At 43.5% G+C, this 15,766-nt stretch overlaps 1 protein-coding gene across 1 annotated transcript in view; it reads right to left on the reverse strand.

Moving 5' to 3' along the window:
• The window catches only part of fra10ac1 (FRA10A associated CGG repeat 1), a 60,025-nt gene that overhangs the window by 15,128 nt on the left and 29,131 nt on the right, over window positions 1-15,766 (reverse strand). The window contains exons 9-10 of the mRNA XM_078412889.1: window positions 10,639-10,752; window positions 5,650-5,692 (exon numbers count right to left, since the gene is read on the reverse strand). Coding sequence (XP_078269015.1) covers window positions 5,650-5,692; window positions 10,639-10,752 — 157 coding nt within the window. The remainder of the gene's footprint in view (window positions 1-5,649; window positions 5,693-10,638; window positions 10,753-15,766) is intronic.

Here is a 15,766-nt window from a genome sequence, read left to right on the forward strand (position 1 = left end):
CAGAAAGGGGAGGGGATGGGAAGATAATGTATATATACACATATATATATGCGTGTGTGTGTGTGTGTGTGTACTTGTGAATATGTGTAAATATTCACACTGAACTTTATTTTTCTCTCTTGTTTATCATATTATTTACAGTGTACTATGTTTACATATTCTGTTGTGCTGCAACAAGTAAGAATTTTATTGTTCTACTATCTGGGACATATGACAATACAACACTCTTGAAGCAGCTGGCACCAAGCAATCTGTGGCAAAACAAGTGTCCTTGCTCCATTAAACAAGTCAGACCTGATGGGAGTTCAAATAATAACAAACAGTATCATGGAATGTTCTCTTAAAACCAAGGAGGTCACAGTGTTGCAGCAGTCTTTGTAGTAACATCCATTGCAATACTGATTCAGATCAGACTTAATTGACCTTTTGTCTCTTGATAGGCTGGTTGTGAAATAGTTGCAGGATGTAGAAAAGATAAATGGAGGCCCATGCTTGCCCTTAAAACAATTAACCTCTGTAGCAATGTGGGAAGTTGGAATAGATCTGTGAACACAGAAGGTCGCGGGGAAAATGTGGCCACTGTTAACAGGCCTGTTGAGTACAAATTACTTTCGAAAGGATGTAACAATGATTGATTAAATAAATCAAAGGGATATGATGTTGCAATAGAAAACTGTCCTGGAGTAGGGATATGGGGATCATCTCAAGGTTGGTCATATGATAAATAATGTTTATGCATTGGTCAAGAAAATTCTCATCTATGAGGAGTAACTTTGAAATGAATGACACATGACTTGTAATTATGCTAATAATATAATCGTTGTGCGAGTTATGATTTTCAAGTCATCCCAAAGCTCTGTACTGGCTGGCTTCCATGTGCATATATTCAAATAAATCGGTAAGAACAAAGGAAATTGGATCTTGGCTGATTACGACAGTTGCAGAGGGTGGCTGAACTCCCACTGATTACCGTGGGCGCAGACAGTGACTGCACTCCTATAACTGTTCGAAAGCCCATGATGTATCAAATGTTCACGGGGAAGACTTGCCAAGTTTGTCATAAAAGGAATCTCATTTCAGTGTCTAGGTAAATGCTAAATGATCTGTTTGACTTGATTCGAATTGTGTTTCTATGCAGCAATTTGATACAATTCAATGAGATCCAAGTTATTTCAAAGGACTCTTTAAAGTCAACTAAATGACTGTCCATCCAAAGTCTCAAACTGGGCAGACTAAGTGAAGACACTAGATTTCCTGCTCAACGGGACATGAATACACCAGATGGGTTCCAGATGATGTTTGATGGGCCTTGCTGTTTGTTCAATCTTTCCTTAACTTGAACTGTGATCACTTCCAACATAACTTCCAATATGGCAGTGAAGCATATTGAGAAAATAGCACTGGCTTTCCAGTGTGCTTTGGAAGTTTGACAGCAGCTTGATACGGCATCTCCAGTTTTGCACCACAGGAAGATACTTGATTTAGTGGCAAATTAGACGATGTTGGTTGCGTTGGCAGTAATGAGAGGGATATCCGGAGGTCTTAAAATACCAGAGAGAGCCTCTAGCTTGGTTGTACCTGCCAGGCTGAGATTTTTGCAAGAGCCTCAGGAACATTCTGAATTTGAGGCTACAGCATGGGGTACATCTGACTCCACAAGCCCCTGGAATTTGTAAGTAAATTGAAATGGTTAGTATGGTATAAGTCAGAGCACAGAGAGTCAAAGGTCAGTTAAATTATGAATAATGTCCACAGTATGTGAGGACAAAGGACTATGTTTCGGACAGGGTGGTCTGCAGCACAGGGGTTCCGCAGGGAACAGTGCTTTCCTGTTCACCCAGTACACTGTGGATTTCAGGCACAGCTCAGCAAACTGCTATCTACAGAAGTTTTCTGAAGACTCTGCCATCGTCGGCCTCATCACAGACGATGATGACAGGGCGTACAGAGAACTGATAAAGGAGTTTGTGGACTGGTGCCAGCAGAACCACCTCCGGATCAACGCGGGGAAAACCAGGGAGATGGTGGTGGATTTCCGCAGGCGCAGCCAGGTCCCCCCGACACCGGTGAACATCCAGGGAATGGACATCGGGAGAGTGGACTCTTATAAGTACCTGGGTGTTTACCTTAACAACAAACTTGACTGGACCGAAAATATCAATGCATTGTACAAAAAGGGCCAGAGCAGACTTTACCTGCTGAGGAGACTCAGGTCCTTTGTAGTGCAGGGGGCACTCCTAAGGACCTTCTACAACACTGTGGTGGCATCAGCCATTTTCTATGGAGTGGTCTGCTGGAGCAGCAGCATCTCAGCAGCGGAGGGGAAGAGACTTGACAAGCTGATCAGGAAGGCCAGCTCTGTCCTGGGTTGCCCCCTCGACTCAGTACAAGCGGTGGGAGAGAGGAGGATGATGGCAAAGCTAACATCGCTACTGGACAACGACTCCCACCCCATGCAGGACACTGTCACTGCACTGAGTAGCTCCTTCAGTGACAGACTCCTTCACCCCAAGTGTGTGAAGGAGAGATATCGGAGGTCCTTCCTTCCCGCTGCTGTGAGACTGCACAACCAGCACTGCTCCCAGCAGACCAGTCAACAGACCAGTCAACAGTAACAGTCAACAGTAACAGTTAAAAAACACAGTAAATTATGACAATTATCCTTATCTTTATTTTTATTTATAATGAATGTCTCTTGCTATCCAATTTGCTGCTGTAACACTGCAAATTTCCCCGGTGTGGGACAAATAAAAGGGAATATATTATTATTATTATTATTAATACATGGGAAGAATACTAGTTCTGGGCAATCATGGGAAATGGGTTAATTTAAAAGATTACGTGAAAACTTGGTACGAGTGGGATCTAAGATTTTATGGGGCAAGGAAGTTCCAAGAATATGATTCAATTCGGAAAACTAGAATTTAACACTACTTCGATCAGTTCGGGAAGCATGGGAAAGGGTAAATACCCAAGCTCATGATTTGATTGTGCAAAATTATCATTTTTTAGACCTAGAAATAATTCTTAACCTTATAATTCATACCACATATTGATAACAGATTGAATAATGTTAGAAAAGTAAACTGAAGGAGTTTTAATTGGATTTAATTGTCATTTCACCATTCCAAATTATGATCTATGGAGTTACAAAATGGATGAAACTGAAAGTTGGTATGATGTTTATGCTTTATAACCTGTTAATGCTACAAAAGTTCTGAAAAAACATAGTAATGGATGGGAAGGTTTGTTTTCATTGTTTGTACATAACTAACTCAATTTCTAAAGGCAGCAACCTATCCAGTCTATGACAGCTTCTCAGCATAGCCCAGTTCTAAAATAGAACACGAGGTGAATGGTTTGGTACATCAGTATTTTAAACTTTTGTTCAGCATATAACTTGTGAAGACATCTGTATGTCAAGGTTAGATTGATCATTGCAATTTATTAATTACGGGGCCATATTTGTTCCATGACTTTAAACTGGATTTCAGTTTTATTTTACATTTTACCTTGGATATTGTCTTTTTTGCTGCTATTTTGTCTTCCACATGCAAGACCATTAAAAGGCTGCTTATGTGCTTAATGACAAGAACAGAGCAGGACAGGAGAAACTGGGTTTGGAACAGGGATGCAAGCAGGGAGGTAGGAGACAAGGCTAGTTCAGGAGCTAGAACCCTCAGAGGGCATTTCCAGTCACAACATGAAGAATAGCAGTAGGCAACACAGTATTTGACAGGTTTGAGCAAAGAAGTATGGGTCTGTGCTGGTATTAGAAAGCTTTAGAAACAAAGAGATGACTTAGCAGCCACTTTGAGACAGTCTGACTCTGAACCATCAAGTGGGTATTTTTTACTTTAGTGGGGAAGCAGCTTGACTGGGAGCACAAGGAACTAGACCAACGGATTAACATAGATATGCAAGTTGGTGTAGCACATAGAAACTCAAGACAGCATTTGCATCTGCCAAAGAAAGAATACATAACTTGAATGAAAATCCAAAATAATTGTAGATGCTGAAAATTTAAGACGACAATGGAATATGCTGGAAGCATTCACCAGATCACACAGCATTTTACTGGAATAAAATGTTAACTCTGTTTCTCTTTCCACATTGAGCAGTACAGAAATCCTTTTTAAACTAGAGACACTCCCCTAAGGGTTACAATGCATGGACCCTTGCGTAAGTCAGATGTTACACAAGTTAGAAACGGAATTGCCACTGCGTATGCATAAATTTACTATTCAATGCAGGGGAGCTCCGGCATGGAGACCACGGGGGACCCCGACGCAGAGACCACGGGGAAGCCCCGACGCAGAGACCACGGGGGAAGCCCTGACATGGGCCGAGAAAGTCCCGTTGGTGGCAGCGGCCTGAAGAAAGCACTATCCCTGGGGTCTACAACGTGAGCCACAACAACAGCCATGTGAGCCGGTGAAGAAGGGCTCACTAGTTCACACCAGTGGCATCGGGCCCTAGTTCAAGGTGAACCAACACAAAATGCTCAAACCACTCAGCAGATTGAATCAGTCTGAAGAAGGGTCCTGACATCACCTATCCATATTCACTAGTGATGCCTGACCCGCTGAGTTACTCCAGCACTTTGTGTATTAACCATCCCCTACTACTTTTACAATGATAATACCTCACTCGGTTACAATTTTCCAACTGCAATAATAGACAACATTCTGTCCTCTATGGTCCCTTCGAAGTACTGCACTTGACTTATCTTTTTTGATTTTAACTGCTCGAAGCAAAAGAAAAACATGCAAACAGCATAGGGAACTAAATGGTGCTAATGGGATATCAAAGTCAAAATACCAAATCATAATCTGCAACATCAAATTGCTACAAATTCAGACCCAAGACTCTTTATGTGAATGAATGCAGCATTTCCAACAAATGGGTATAATCTAATAGTCATTACAGTCATAGGCACTAAGTGACCAGGTTGGAAATTAAACTTAACTTTTAGAAGTGCAAAGTAAAATGGAAAAGGAGGTGGGAGGTTATCTGATACATTATCCTGCACAAAATACTTAAGGGCCTGTCAGGCTAGAAACAAGGAACTGCAAATGCTGGTTTACAAAAATCACAATCCAAAACGTCGCCTATCCATGTTCTCCAGGGATGCTGAGTTACTCCAGCACTTTGTGTCTTTTTTTTGTCAGGGTAGATATAGTACTGATGGCTCTTCTGGCCAGAGTTAGGTTCTCCAGGTGTCACTGTTACAAAATAAGGGGTTGGCCTTCCAGATACGAGAAGAAAAGACTTTCCACAAATGGTGGAAAATCTTTGAAATTCTCTGTCCACGGGGGTAATGGAAGGCCAAGCACGGAGTACATTCATAACAACTGACAAAAAGTTTAGATCAAGAGAGTAATGGGTTTGTGCAGGGAATTGGCACTGAGCATAGAGATCAGCCATATCTTATTTTTTATATTCTTTCCAATTGTTTAAAGCAGTAATAAGCCTCTGAGGGGGCGCTGTGAACTGTTTATGTATGTGCTGTTATGTTTGTGTGCCATTGTATGTTCGTTCTTAGTACCTGAACTGATTTACAGCACTTTGGTCAACTTGGGTTGTTTTTAAACATGCTACACAAATAAAATTGACCTGACTTGATTAATATCGGATCAAGCAACTCACCTGTGATGGTAGTTTAACTTACGGGAGCACTCATTGCACACTCCTATGAAAGAAACACAATTTTCAATTACAACACAAAATCTCAAAGATTAATTTCTCTGATTATAAATTAGAAAGCTTGATGGCCAAAAACCAACATTTTGTCTGACTGTTATGACTAGGTAATTTATTACATTTTTTGCTGCTCCATATTGGTGATACATTAATGCATTGTTGACATAGTAGACTAATTATCTTGCTCAATGCACGACATTTCGGAATGACAGTACGTTGAGTATATATATTTAGATGCTCAGGGGTGTGAAATTGTTTAAGTACTGTTTAGAATGATAGTGACAAGACATGGTCTGACTTGGCTGCATTGATGCGACTTTTGAAGTTCCGTGAGTTGTTATATCAGTACAATTGACAATCCTGAAATATGAAGGCCTTCAGTACATAATTTTGGCCAAAAGAATGCAAACCTTTCTTAAAGCATACTTTCTTCCAGATTGCCAGCTGCTCACATATTTCTATTGGTAAATGTTTTATTTCAAAGTCTTTCAAACCAAATTATTTAGTTTTTTAATTCAATATTTCTTAAATCTGTTCAAGCTCCTGACCCGAAATGTCACCTATCCATCCCCCTCCTCAGATGATGCCTAACCTGCTGAGGTTCTCCAGCACTTTGTGTTTTTGCTCCAGGTCATTCTGATTATCACCCATGGAAATAATGTTTGTTTTTTTAATGGTTACCTTATCTATCTTAGAGGTCATAAATAATGACAACATTTATCAGCCTTCCGACACCCTGCCTGTTTCCAGACATAATCATAGCAGTAAATAATTTAACTAATTGCACCACCAATTTATTTGGGGTCGGAACCCTTCTTCAGACCCAGACTACCGGGGGAGATTGCAAGTGCATTCTTATAATTTTGTTCAGATTAAAGGAGGTGCCCGAACACTAGTTGCCAGAAAATCAATGGTGGACCTGTACCATACTCGGTTAAAATGGACAATCGGCAATAATGGACACCATTCTCCCCACTATGGTCCGTTATAACGAGGGTTACTGTATTTCCTCTGCAATTCCAATTCCTTGTATTCATGTGCGAGAGAAGATGAGACATATGATGGACCATACTTCTGAAAGTGCAGTACACTTTACTCTCATTTTTAAAATTTTTATTTTATTTTAATATTGATGAGCCGTGCATCTTTTTCTTATCAAAGGGCGGCACGGTGGCGCAGTGGTAGAGTTGCTGCCTTACAGCGAATGCAGCGCCGGAGACTCAGGTTCGATCCTGACTGCGGGCGCTGTCTGTACGGAGTTTGTACGTTCTCCCCGTGACCTGCGTGGGTTTTCTCCGAGATCTTCGGTTTCCTCCCACACTCCAAAGACGTACAGGTTTGTAGGTTAATTGACTGGGTAAATGTTAAAATTGTTCCTAGTGTGTGTAGGATAGTCTTAATGTGCGGGGATCGCTGGGCGGCGCGGACTTGGTGGGCTGAAGGGCCTGTTTCCGCATTGTATCTCTAAAAAAAAAAATCTAAAAACCAAGAACCTTATTTTGTTTGTCAGCGTTTGGAATTATTGTGTAAAGTGGTGCCGAGGAAAAAAAATACAGGGACAGGGTAAAGGCAAAAGGTGAACGAGATGATGCAGAGGAAAGGACTGACTGCAACATTAAACTTGTTTGGAATCTCAGACAGAATGTCGTTTTATTGGATTACAACATTGGTATTAACATTGATAAATTTAAATGTACACAGCCTTAAACTATAATAAAAATTAAGTTGCCTTTACCTTATTTCTCCCACATAATTTCCTCGCTCATGACCATTAAAAAATGTTTCTGTATACATATTATGTAAGAACGTCATATCTACACGGATTTCAATTCAACTGAGGATTTTGTTTTACAGAAGAGACTTTAAACTGAGGCTTTGTGTATTCTGGTGATGTAAAAATTGTCATTGAATTATTCAAAAAATTGGGAGGTAATTTAATCTATTGTGTTTAACATCATTGAAAGCAAGAAATTAATTGGTCATTCATCTCTGGGTGGCACCATCAGCAATGGCAGCCTCGCCAACAGTCCGTTGTCTTTTTTTTTTTTTTTTTTTTAACCATAACCATAACCATAACAACACTTTATTGTCACTCGGCACAACACCGAGCGAAATTTCAGCAGTCACACAAAATACAGCAAAAAAGAAAAGAACACAGGACACCCGACCCCAACACAAACATCCATCACAGTGACTCCAAACACCCCCTCACTGTGATGGAGGCAACAAAACTTCCCCTCTCTTCCCCCCGCACCCACGGACAGGCAGCTCGACCCCTACCGAGGCAAACGACACGCACAGCCCCCGCAAGGGGATGGAAGGCCCCGCGGCCGAGCCGCCCCGGGCACCGAAACGTCCCGCGGCCACACCGGGCGATGTTAAGTCCAACGGCCGAGCCGCACCGGGCACTGAAACGTCCCGCGGCCGAACAGCGCTGACGATGTTAAGTCCAGCGGCCAAGCCGCACCGGGCACTAAAACGTCCCGCGGCCACACCGGGCGATGTTAAGTCCAGCGGCCAAGCCGCACCGGGCATTGAAACGTCCCGCGGCCGAGCCGCACCGGGCACTGAAACGTCCCGCGGCCACACCGGGCGATGTTAAGTCCAGCGGCCGAGCCGCACCGGGCACTGAAACGTCCCGCGGCCGAGCTGCGCCGGCAATGTTAAGGCCCGCAGCCGAGCCGCACCGGGCACTGAAACGTCCCGCAGCCGAGCTGCGCCGGCAATGTTAAGGCCCGCAGCCGAGCCGCACCGGGCACTGAAACGTCCCGCAGCCGAGCTGCGCCGGCAATGTTAAGGCCCGCAGCCGAGCCGCACCGGGCACTGAAACGTCCCGCAGCCGAGCTGCGCCGGCAATGTTAAGGCCCGCAGCCGAGCCGCGCCCCGGGGAAGAGACCTAATAAAATAAAGGTTTCCCCCCGCCCCACCCCCCCACCCCACCCCACACCCCCACCACACACCCCCACCACACATACACAGCCAAAAACAGAAACAAAAACCATCCCAACACCGACACAAACAAAAAAAAAAGAAAAAAAGACAACAGACTGCCAGAGAGCCGCAGCCGTTAGGCGCAGCCAACTCCTCCCATTGTTATTTTTAGTATGTTTTAAAAGTATGTGTTAATGTTCTCTGGTTTGTTTTATGTGTGGGGGGTGGGGGAGGGGGTCGGGGGAAACTTTTTTCAGTCTCTTACCTTGCCGGAGATGCGATTGTTTTCTGGATCGTATGTCCAGTCGCTCTGCGGCCTAACATCGTGGAGCTGGCGGCCTTGCTCGAGACTGACTTTGAGCCCCACCGCTGGGCCGTAGACTTACTTTCGGAGCCTGCGATCCCTTGCTTGGGATCGACATTCCTACATCGAGGAGCTTGCAGTCATTTCAACATTGCGCAGCTCGCAGTATCGGGTAGAGACTGATGTCGGGAAGCTCCAAGTCGCATAAGGTTTGACCAGCCCTGACCCGGGGTCTGATCGCCTGGAGCGGGGGAGCTGAGACCCCACTGATGCGGGAGCTTGATTGACCCGACGCAGAGGGCTCGATCGCCGGCTACAGGAGCCAAGATCGCTTCGACAACGGAAGGCTCGAGTCCCCACCCACAGGAGGACAAAGAACGGAAGAAGACTGAACTTCTTTTGCCTTGCATCACAGTGAGGAATGTGGGGGAGTAACTGTGGTGGATGTTCATGTTAAAATATATTTGTGTGTCTTGTTGCTTTTTATTGGTATGACTGTATGGCAAATCAAATTCCTCGTATGTTGCATAACATACTTGGCTAATACAGGTGCTACCCGCCTAACGATGCTTCGATTTGCGATATTTCGACTTTGAGATGGTGCAAACGGCAGCGACCCGCAGCTCACTTCCGGCCACGTGATCGCGTGTATTCAATGTATTTCAACTTACGATATTTTCCGTTTCCGATGGGTTTCTCGGAACGTAACCCCATCGTAAGTTGAGGAGCACCTGTAAAGTACTATTATGACTACGATTATGATCTCACTGTTGTTTGTGGGATCACATTGTGGCAAATTGGCTTTTGTTTTTGGTTCCATAACAAGTAATTAGCTGTGTAGCACATTGGGACATTGTAACTGAAAGTCAAAGACAGTTTGTTCACTCTTTCAAGAATGTTTGTGCTGCATGTGGAGTGTTTATGGGCTGGGCAGCCTAAAACAATCTGATTTTCGACTTTATTTTTCTCCATTCTCTACTTTCTTCCCAGTTTGTAATATGCTCCATATCCTTCACTCACACTGACCAATTAAACAATCTGTCGGTCACTACCTGTCCAATGGAGCTGTGGGCAGTGTCAAAGCTGAGATTTGATCCACGCAATTGGAATATGAAACATCAGCTTTCTTACCACATTAGCTGACTACATTTTGTTTCATTGTTAAAGGAATTTAGCTGAAACAGCAAGATAGCTGTTATAGAGTCCCAGAGTCAGACAGTGTGGAAACAGGCTCTTTGGCCCAACTTACCCACATTGACCAACATGCCCTATCTACACTAGTCCCACCTTGTCCCTGCGTTTGGCCCATATCCGTCTAAACCTATCCTAACCATGTACCAGTCCAAGAACTCCGACAAACGTTCCTCAATAACTCCAAATGTTGTTCTACATGTGTAATGGTCAGTAATTCAGATGACTTAAGGAACTAAGAAGGTCATTTTTCTATTTTTACTCCTGTTGCTGACAGTTACATTTCACATTGTGCATTCTAAATTTAAGAAAATAATGAAACTATTAAGCAGAGTTAAACAAAACCAACCGCTCACACAAACAACTGTTCATAAAAAGTATATCCACCAGGTCCAGCAGTTTACCGAACAGAATCAGCTGTAAACAGATTTGTTCAGAAATGTCAATCTGGATTAATAATCTCCAGTGAGACCCAAATATAGAAATACAGTGACAAAGACATGACTCACTCAATTTCACAAGTGCGCTTCTTTTCTCCCCATGTTCCATGTATCCAAAATTAACCTCCCAACTTTTCAGACCGTCTTTCACTTCGCAATACTTGTTTCCACAGCAAAATTGACCTGAAGTTGGAAAATAAATCAAATGAACAAATTCACAAAATTGTTGCCACATGAGAGAACACATTCTCACATTCTAGCCATCTCAATCTTCTCAACTACGTAGAACTCAAGGTAGTAATACAAAACACTCCAAGGCAATAAGTAATGTTTCAGCACTAGTATTTCTCTGTAAGTTTAGAATTATAGATGAATTTATCCTATTTTTCCATCAGGGTGGTGCAGCGGTAGAGTTGCTGCCTTACAGCGAATGCAGCGCTGGAGTCGGGTTTGATCCCGACTACGGGTGCTGTCTGTACGGAGTTTGTACCTTCTCCCCGTGACCTGCGTGGGTTTTCTCCGAGATCTTCGGTTTCCTCCCACATTCCAAAGACGTACAGGTTTGTAGGTTAATTGGCTTGGTAAATGTAAAAATTGTCCCTAGTGGGTGTAGGATAGTGTTAATGTGCGGGGATCGCTGGTCGGCACGGACCCGGTGGGCCGAAGGGCCTGTTTCCGCACTGTATCTCTATAAAATAAAATATATGAACGAGGATTTCTGTTGAAGTGCAAGTGCTTAATGTGTGTTTAGAACACAAATGTTATTAAGTGATCAGGATGTCTGTCTTTCCACCATTTGCCAATATTACTATTCTAAACTTCACAGATTAACTAACTTTTGGGAAAAAAAAGGTAAAACTGTAGACAATTTTGTTAAGAATCTATTCTTAATGGTCATATCCAAAATCAGATTTATATAGATTAAATAAATAATTCTGATGACTAATGTTTGGTTTTAAATACAATAATTTAAAAGTATTTAAGATACATTGTCAAACCTGTCAAACAGGGCCTTGGTGAGACCGCACCTGGAGTATTGTGTGCAGTTTTGGTCTCCTAACCTGAGGAAAGACGTTCTTGCCTTAGAGGAAGTACAGAGAAGGTTCGCCAGATTGATCCCTGGGATGGCGGGACTTTCATATGAGGAAAGACTGGATAGACTGGGCTTGTACTCGCTGGAATTTAGAAGACTGAGGGGGGATCTTATAGAAACATATAAAATTCTTAAGGGGTTGGAGAGGCTAGATGCGGGAAGATTGTTCCCGATGTTGGGGGAGTCCAGAACCAGGGGTCACAGCTTAAGGATAAGGTCTTTTAGGACCGAGATGAGAAAACATTTCTTCACACAGAGTGGTGAGTCTGTGGAATTCTCTGCCACAGAAGGTAGTTGAGGCCAGTTCATTGGCTATATTTAAGAGGGAGTTAGATGTGGCCCTTTTTGCTAAAGGGATCAGGGGGTATGGAGAGAAGGCAGGTACAGGTTACTGAGCTGGATGATCAGCCATGATCATATTGAATGGCGGTGCAGGCTCGAAGGGCCGAATGGCATACTCCTGCACCTAGTTTCTATGTTTCTATGTACTGCCCTCTCAATAATACAAACTGCATTTGCCCCAGATTAACTCTGCTCTGGCTTATACAAGTTGACAATCAAAGTAGAATAGAGAGCCAGCAAAATTGCATTTGTTGTTGATTTGTTGTGGTGGTAGGTGAACTAAAACAAGTCCAGAACATTATTGAAGCAGGAGTTGATACTCTCCAAACACTTCATTACACTGGCCATGCGTGCCACCATTCAGTACTCGTTGAGGCACATCACCTTGCTCTTCTTGGGCAGCAGTAAAATGGATGTCCTTTTAATGCAGGTGGAGACTTCGGATTGTAGTACTGACAGGGTGTAGATGCCCGCAAAAACTTCAATCAATTGGTCATGCCAGTTTTGAAAATGCAGCCAGGTACACTGTTAGGACTGATTACTTTCTGAAAGTTCAGTCTCATAAAGAATCTTTTGATGGTGGGGAAGATGCTGGAGTCAATTATAAAAGACAAAATTGCGGAGCATTTGGATTGTAGTAACACGATCGTTAGGAGTCAGCATGGATTTACGACGTGGAAATCATGCTTGACTAATCTTCTGGAATTCTTTGAGAATGTAACTAGGAAAATTGACAGGGGAGAGCCGGTGGATGTGGTGTACCTTGATTTTCAGAAAGCCTTTGACAAGGTTCCACATAGGAGATTAGTGGGCAAAATTAGAGCACATGGTTTTGGAGGTAAGGTACTGACATGGATAGAAAATTGGTTGACAGACAGAAAGCAAAGAGTGGAGATAAATGGGTCCCTTTCAGAATGGCAGCCAGTGACTAGTGGGGTACCGCAAGGCTCGGTGCTGGGACCACAGCTATTTACAATATACATTTATGACTTGAATGAAGGGATTAAAAGTACCATTAGCAAATTTGCAGATGATACAAAGCCGGGTGGTAGTGTGAACTGTGAGGAAGATGCTATGAGGTTGCAGGGTGACTTGGACAGGTTGTGTGAGTGGGCGGATGCATGGCAGATGCAGTTTAATGTGGATAAATGTGAGGTTATCCACTTTGGTGGTAAGAATAGGAAGGTAGATTATTATCTGAATGGTGTCAAGTTAGGAAAAGGGGACGTACATCGTGATCTGGGTGTCCTAGTGCATCAGTCACTGAAAGGAAGCATGCAGGTACAGCAGGCAGTGAAGAAAGCCAATGGAATGTTGGCCTTCATAATAAGAGGAGTTGAGTATAGGAGCAAAGAGGTCCTTCTGCAGTTGTACAGGGCCCTAGTGAGACCGCACCTGGAGTACTGTGTGCAGTTTTGGTCTCCAAATTTGAGGAAGGATATTCTTGCTATTGAGGGCGTGCAGCGTAGGTTTACTAGGTTAATTCCCGGAATGGCGGGACTGTCATATGTTGAAAGACTGGAGCGACTAGGCTTATATACGCTGGAATTTAGAAGGATGAGAGGAGATCATATCAAAACGTATAAGATTATTAAGGGCAGAGGCAGGAAACATGTTCCCAATGTTGGAGGAGTCCAGAACAAGGGGCCACAGTTTAAGAATAAGGGGTAGGCCATTTAGAACTGAGATGAGGAAAAACCTTTTCAGTCAGAGAGTTGTGAATCTGTGGAATTCTTTGCCTCAGAAGGCAGTGGAGGCCAATTCTCTGAATGCATTCAAGAGAGAGCGAGATAGAGCTCTTAAGGATAGCGGAGTCAGGGGGTATGGGGAGAAGGCAGGAACGGGGTACTGATTGAGAATGATCAGCCATGATCACATTGAATGGCGGTGCTGGCTCGAAGGGCCGAATGGCCTCCTCCTGCATCTATTGTCTATTGTCTATCACAGGATTGTCGGGGCTGTGTGAGCTCATGAAGGTACAGATGCTCCTCGACTGACGATGCTTCGACTTACGATATTCCAACTTTACGAGGGTGCAAAAGCGACACACATTCAGTAGAAACCGGACTTTGAATTTTGAATGTTGATCTTTTCCCGGGCTGGCGTAATGCGTTACGATTCTCCCTCGTGATGCCGGGCAACGGCAGCGAGACACAGCTCCCAGTCAGCCACGCCATCACGTGTATTAAACGCATTTTCGACTCACGATATTTTCGATTTACGATGGGTTTATCGGAATGTAACCCCGTCGTAAGTCGAGGAGCATCTGTACATTCTTGTTCTCCCTTTCACAGCAAGCATAGAAAGTGTTAAGCTCATCGGGTCACGATGCATCATTGCCACCCGAGTTGTTTTCACCGGAGAGGAAGCTGGCGTTTCCTCTTTTAATAATATTTATGCTCGTTCCAATGGGATTGCATTTTAAATAACACCTGAGTTTATCATTAACGAAAACAGCACCAATTTGACAATAAATGACAGAAGATGCAAGGTCATTATAAATATTTGCATAAAACTAATGGATTCAAGTTCAAAATTTGTTGTCTCTTCAAAAAATGCCACGGTAGCACTGGTTAAACAATGTGATAAACAGGATCATGCAAAACCAAATGTTCTGGACTTGCAGAACAAAAATACATATTTAAAATATTAAATCTAATTTTGTTCTGCCATAAATTCTGCTATTTATCAGTAGCTTACAATTGAGTTAGCAGTTGCTTCTTCTGCTGCTGCTGCATCCCTACCTGAGCTCGTCTGAACTGCTTCCACTCTAGCTTTCTGGTTTATGAACTGGCTAATGAAGTAAATGTGTGAATCTTAGATCCTTCGACAAATGGGGAAGAAGCTGAAGGACACCAACTCTCCGGCTATGCCACTGTGCTGCCCACCCTGATCAATTTACAAATTTGCAGATGACACCACCGTAATGGGCCGGATATCAAATAATCACCCAGACGGAGTACAGGAACGAGTTGGAGAAGCTCGTGACCTGGTGACAGGACAATCTTTTACTCTCAATGTCAGCAAGACAAAGGAGATAGTGATCAACTTCAGGAAGCATGGCAGTACACATACCCTGGTATACATTGACGGTGCCAAAGTAGAGATGGTTGAAAGCTTCAAGTTCCTCGGAGTAACTATAACCAGCAACTTGTCCTGGACCACCCATATCGAAGCAATGGCCAAGAAAGCACACCAACCTCTCTACTTCCTTAGAAGGCTTAGGAAGTTCAGCATCTCCCCAACAACTCTCACCGACTTCTACACATGCACTGTACAAAGCATTTTATCAGGATGCATCACAGCATGGTTTGGGAATAGCTCCATCCAAGACCGCAAGAAATAGCAGCAAATTATGGATGCAGCCCAGACCATCACACAAACCGGCCTCCCTTCCACTGAGTCCATTTACACTTCACGCTGCCTCGTCAAGGACACCAGCGTAATCAAGGGCAAGTCTCACCCCGGTTGCTCCATCTTCTCTCCTCTCCCATCGGACAAGAGGTAGTGTGAAAATGCACACCTCCAGATTCAGGAACAGTTTCTACTCAGCTGTTCTCAAGCAACTGAACCATCCTATCAACAACTAGTGAGCGGTCCTGAGCTACTATCTACCTCACTGGAGACTCTCGGACTTTATCTTACACTAAACGTTATTCCCTATACCATGTATCTGTACACTGTGAATGGCTCGATTGTAATCAGGTACAGTCTTTCCGCTGACTGGTTAGCATTCAAAATTTGCTGTTCACTGTACCAAGG

The sequence above is a fragment of the Rhinoraja longicauda genome, chromosome 16 (assembly GCF_053455715.1).
Source record: "Rhinoraja longicauda isolate Sanriku21f chromosome 16, sRhiLon1.1, whole genome shotgun sequence".
Classification (NCBI taxonomy): Eukaryota; Metazoa; Chordata; class Chondrichthyes; order Rajiformes; family Arhynchobatidae; genus Rhinoraja; species Rhinoraja longicauda.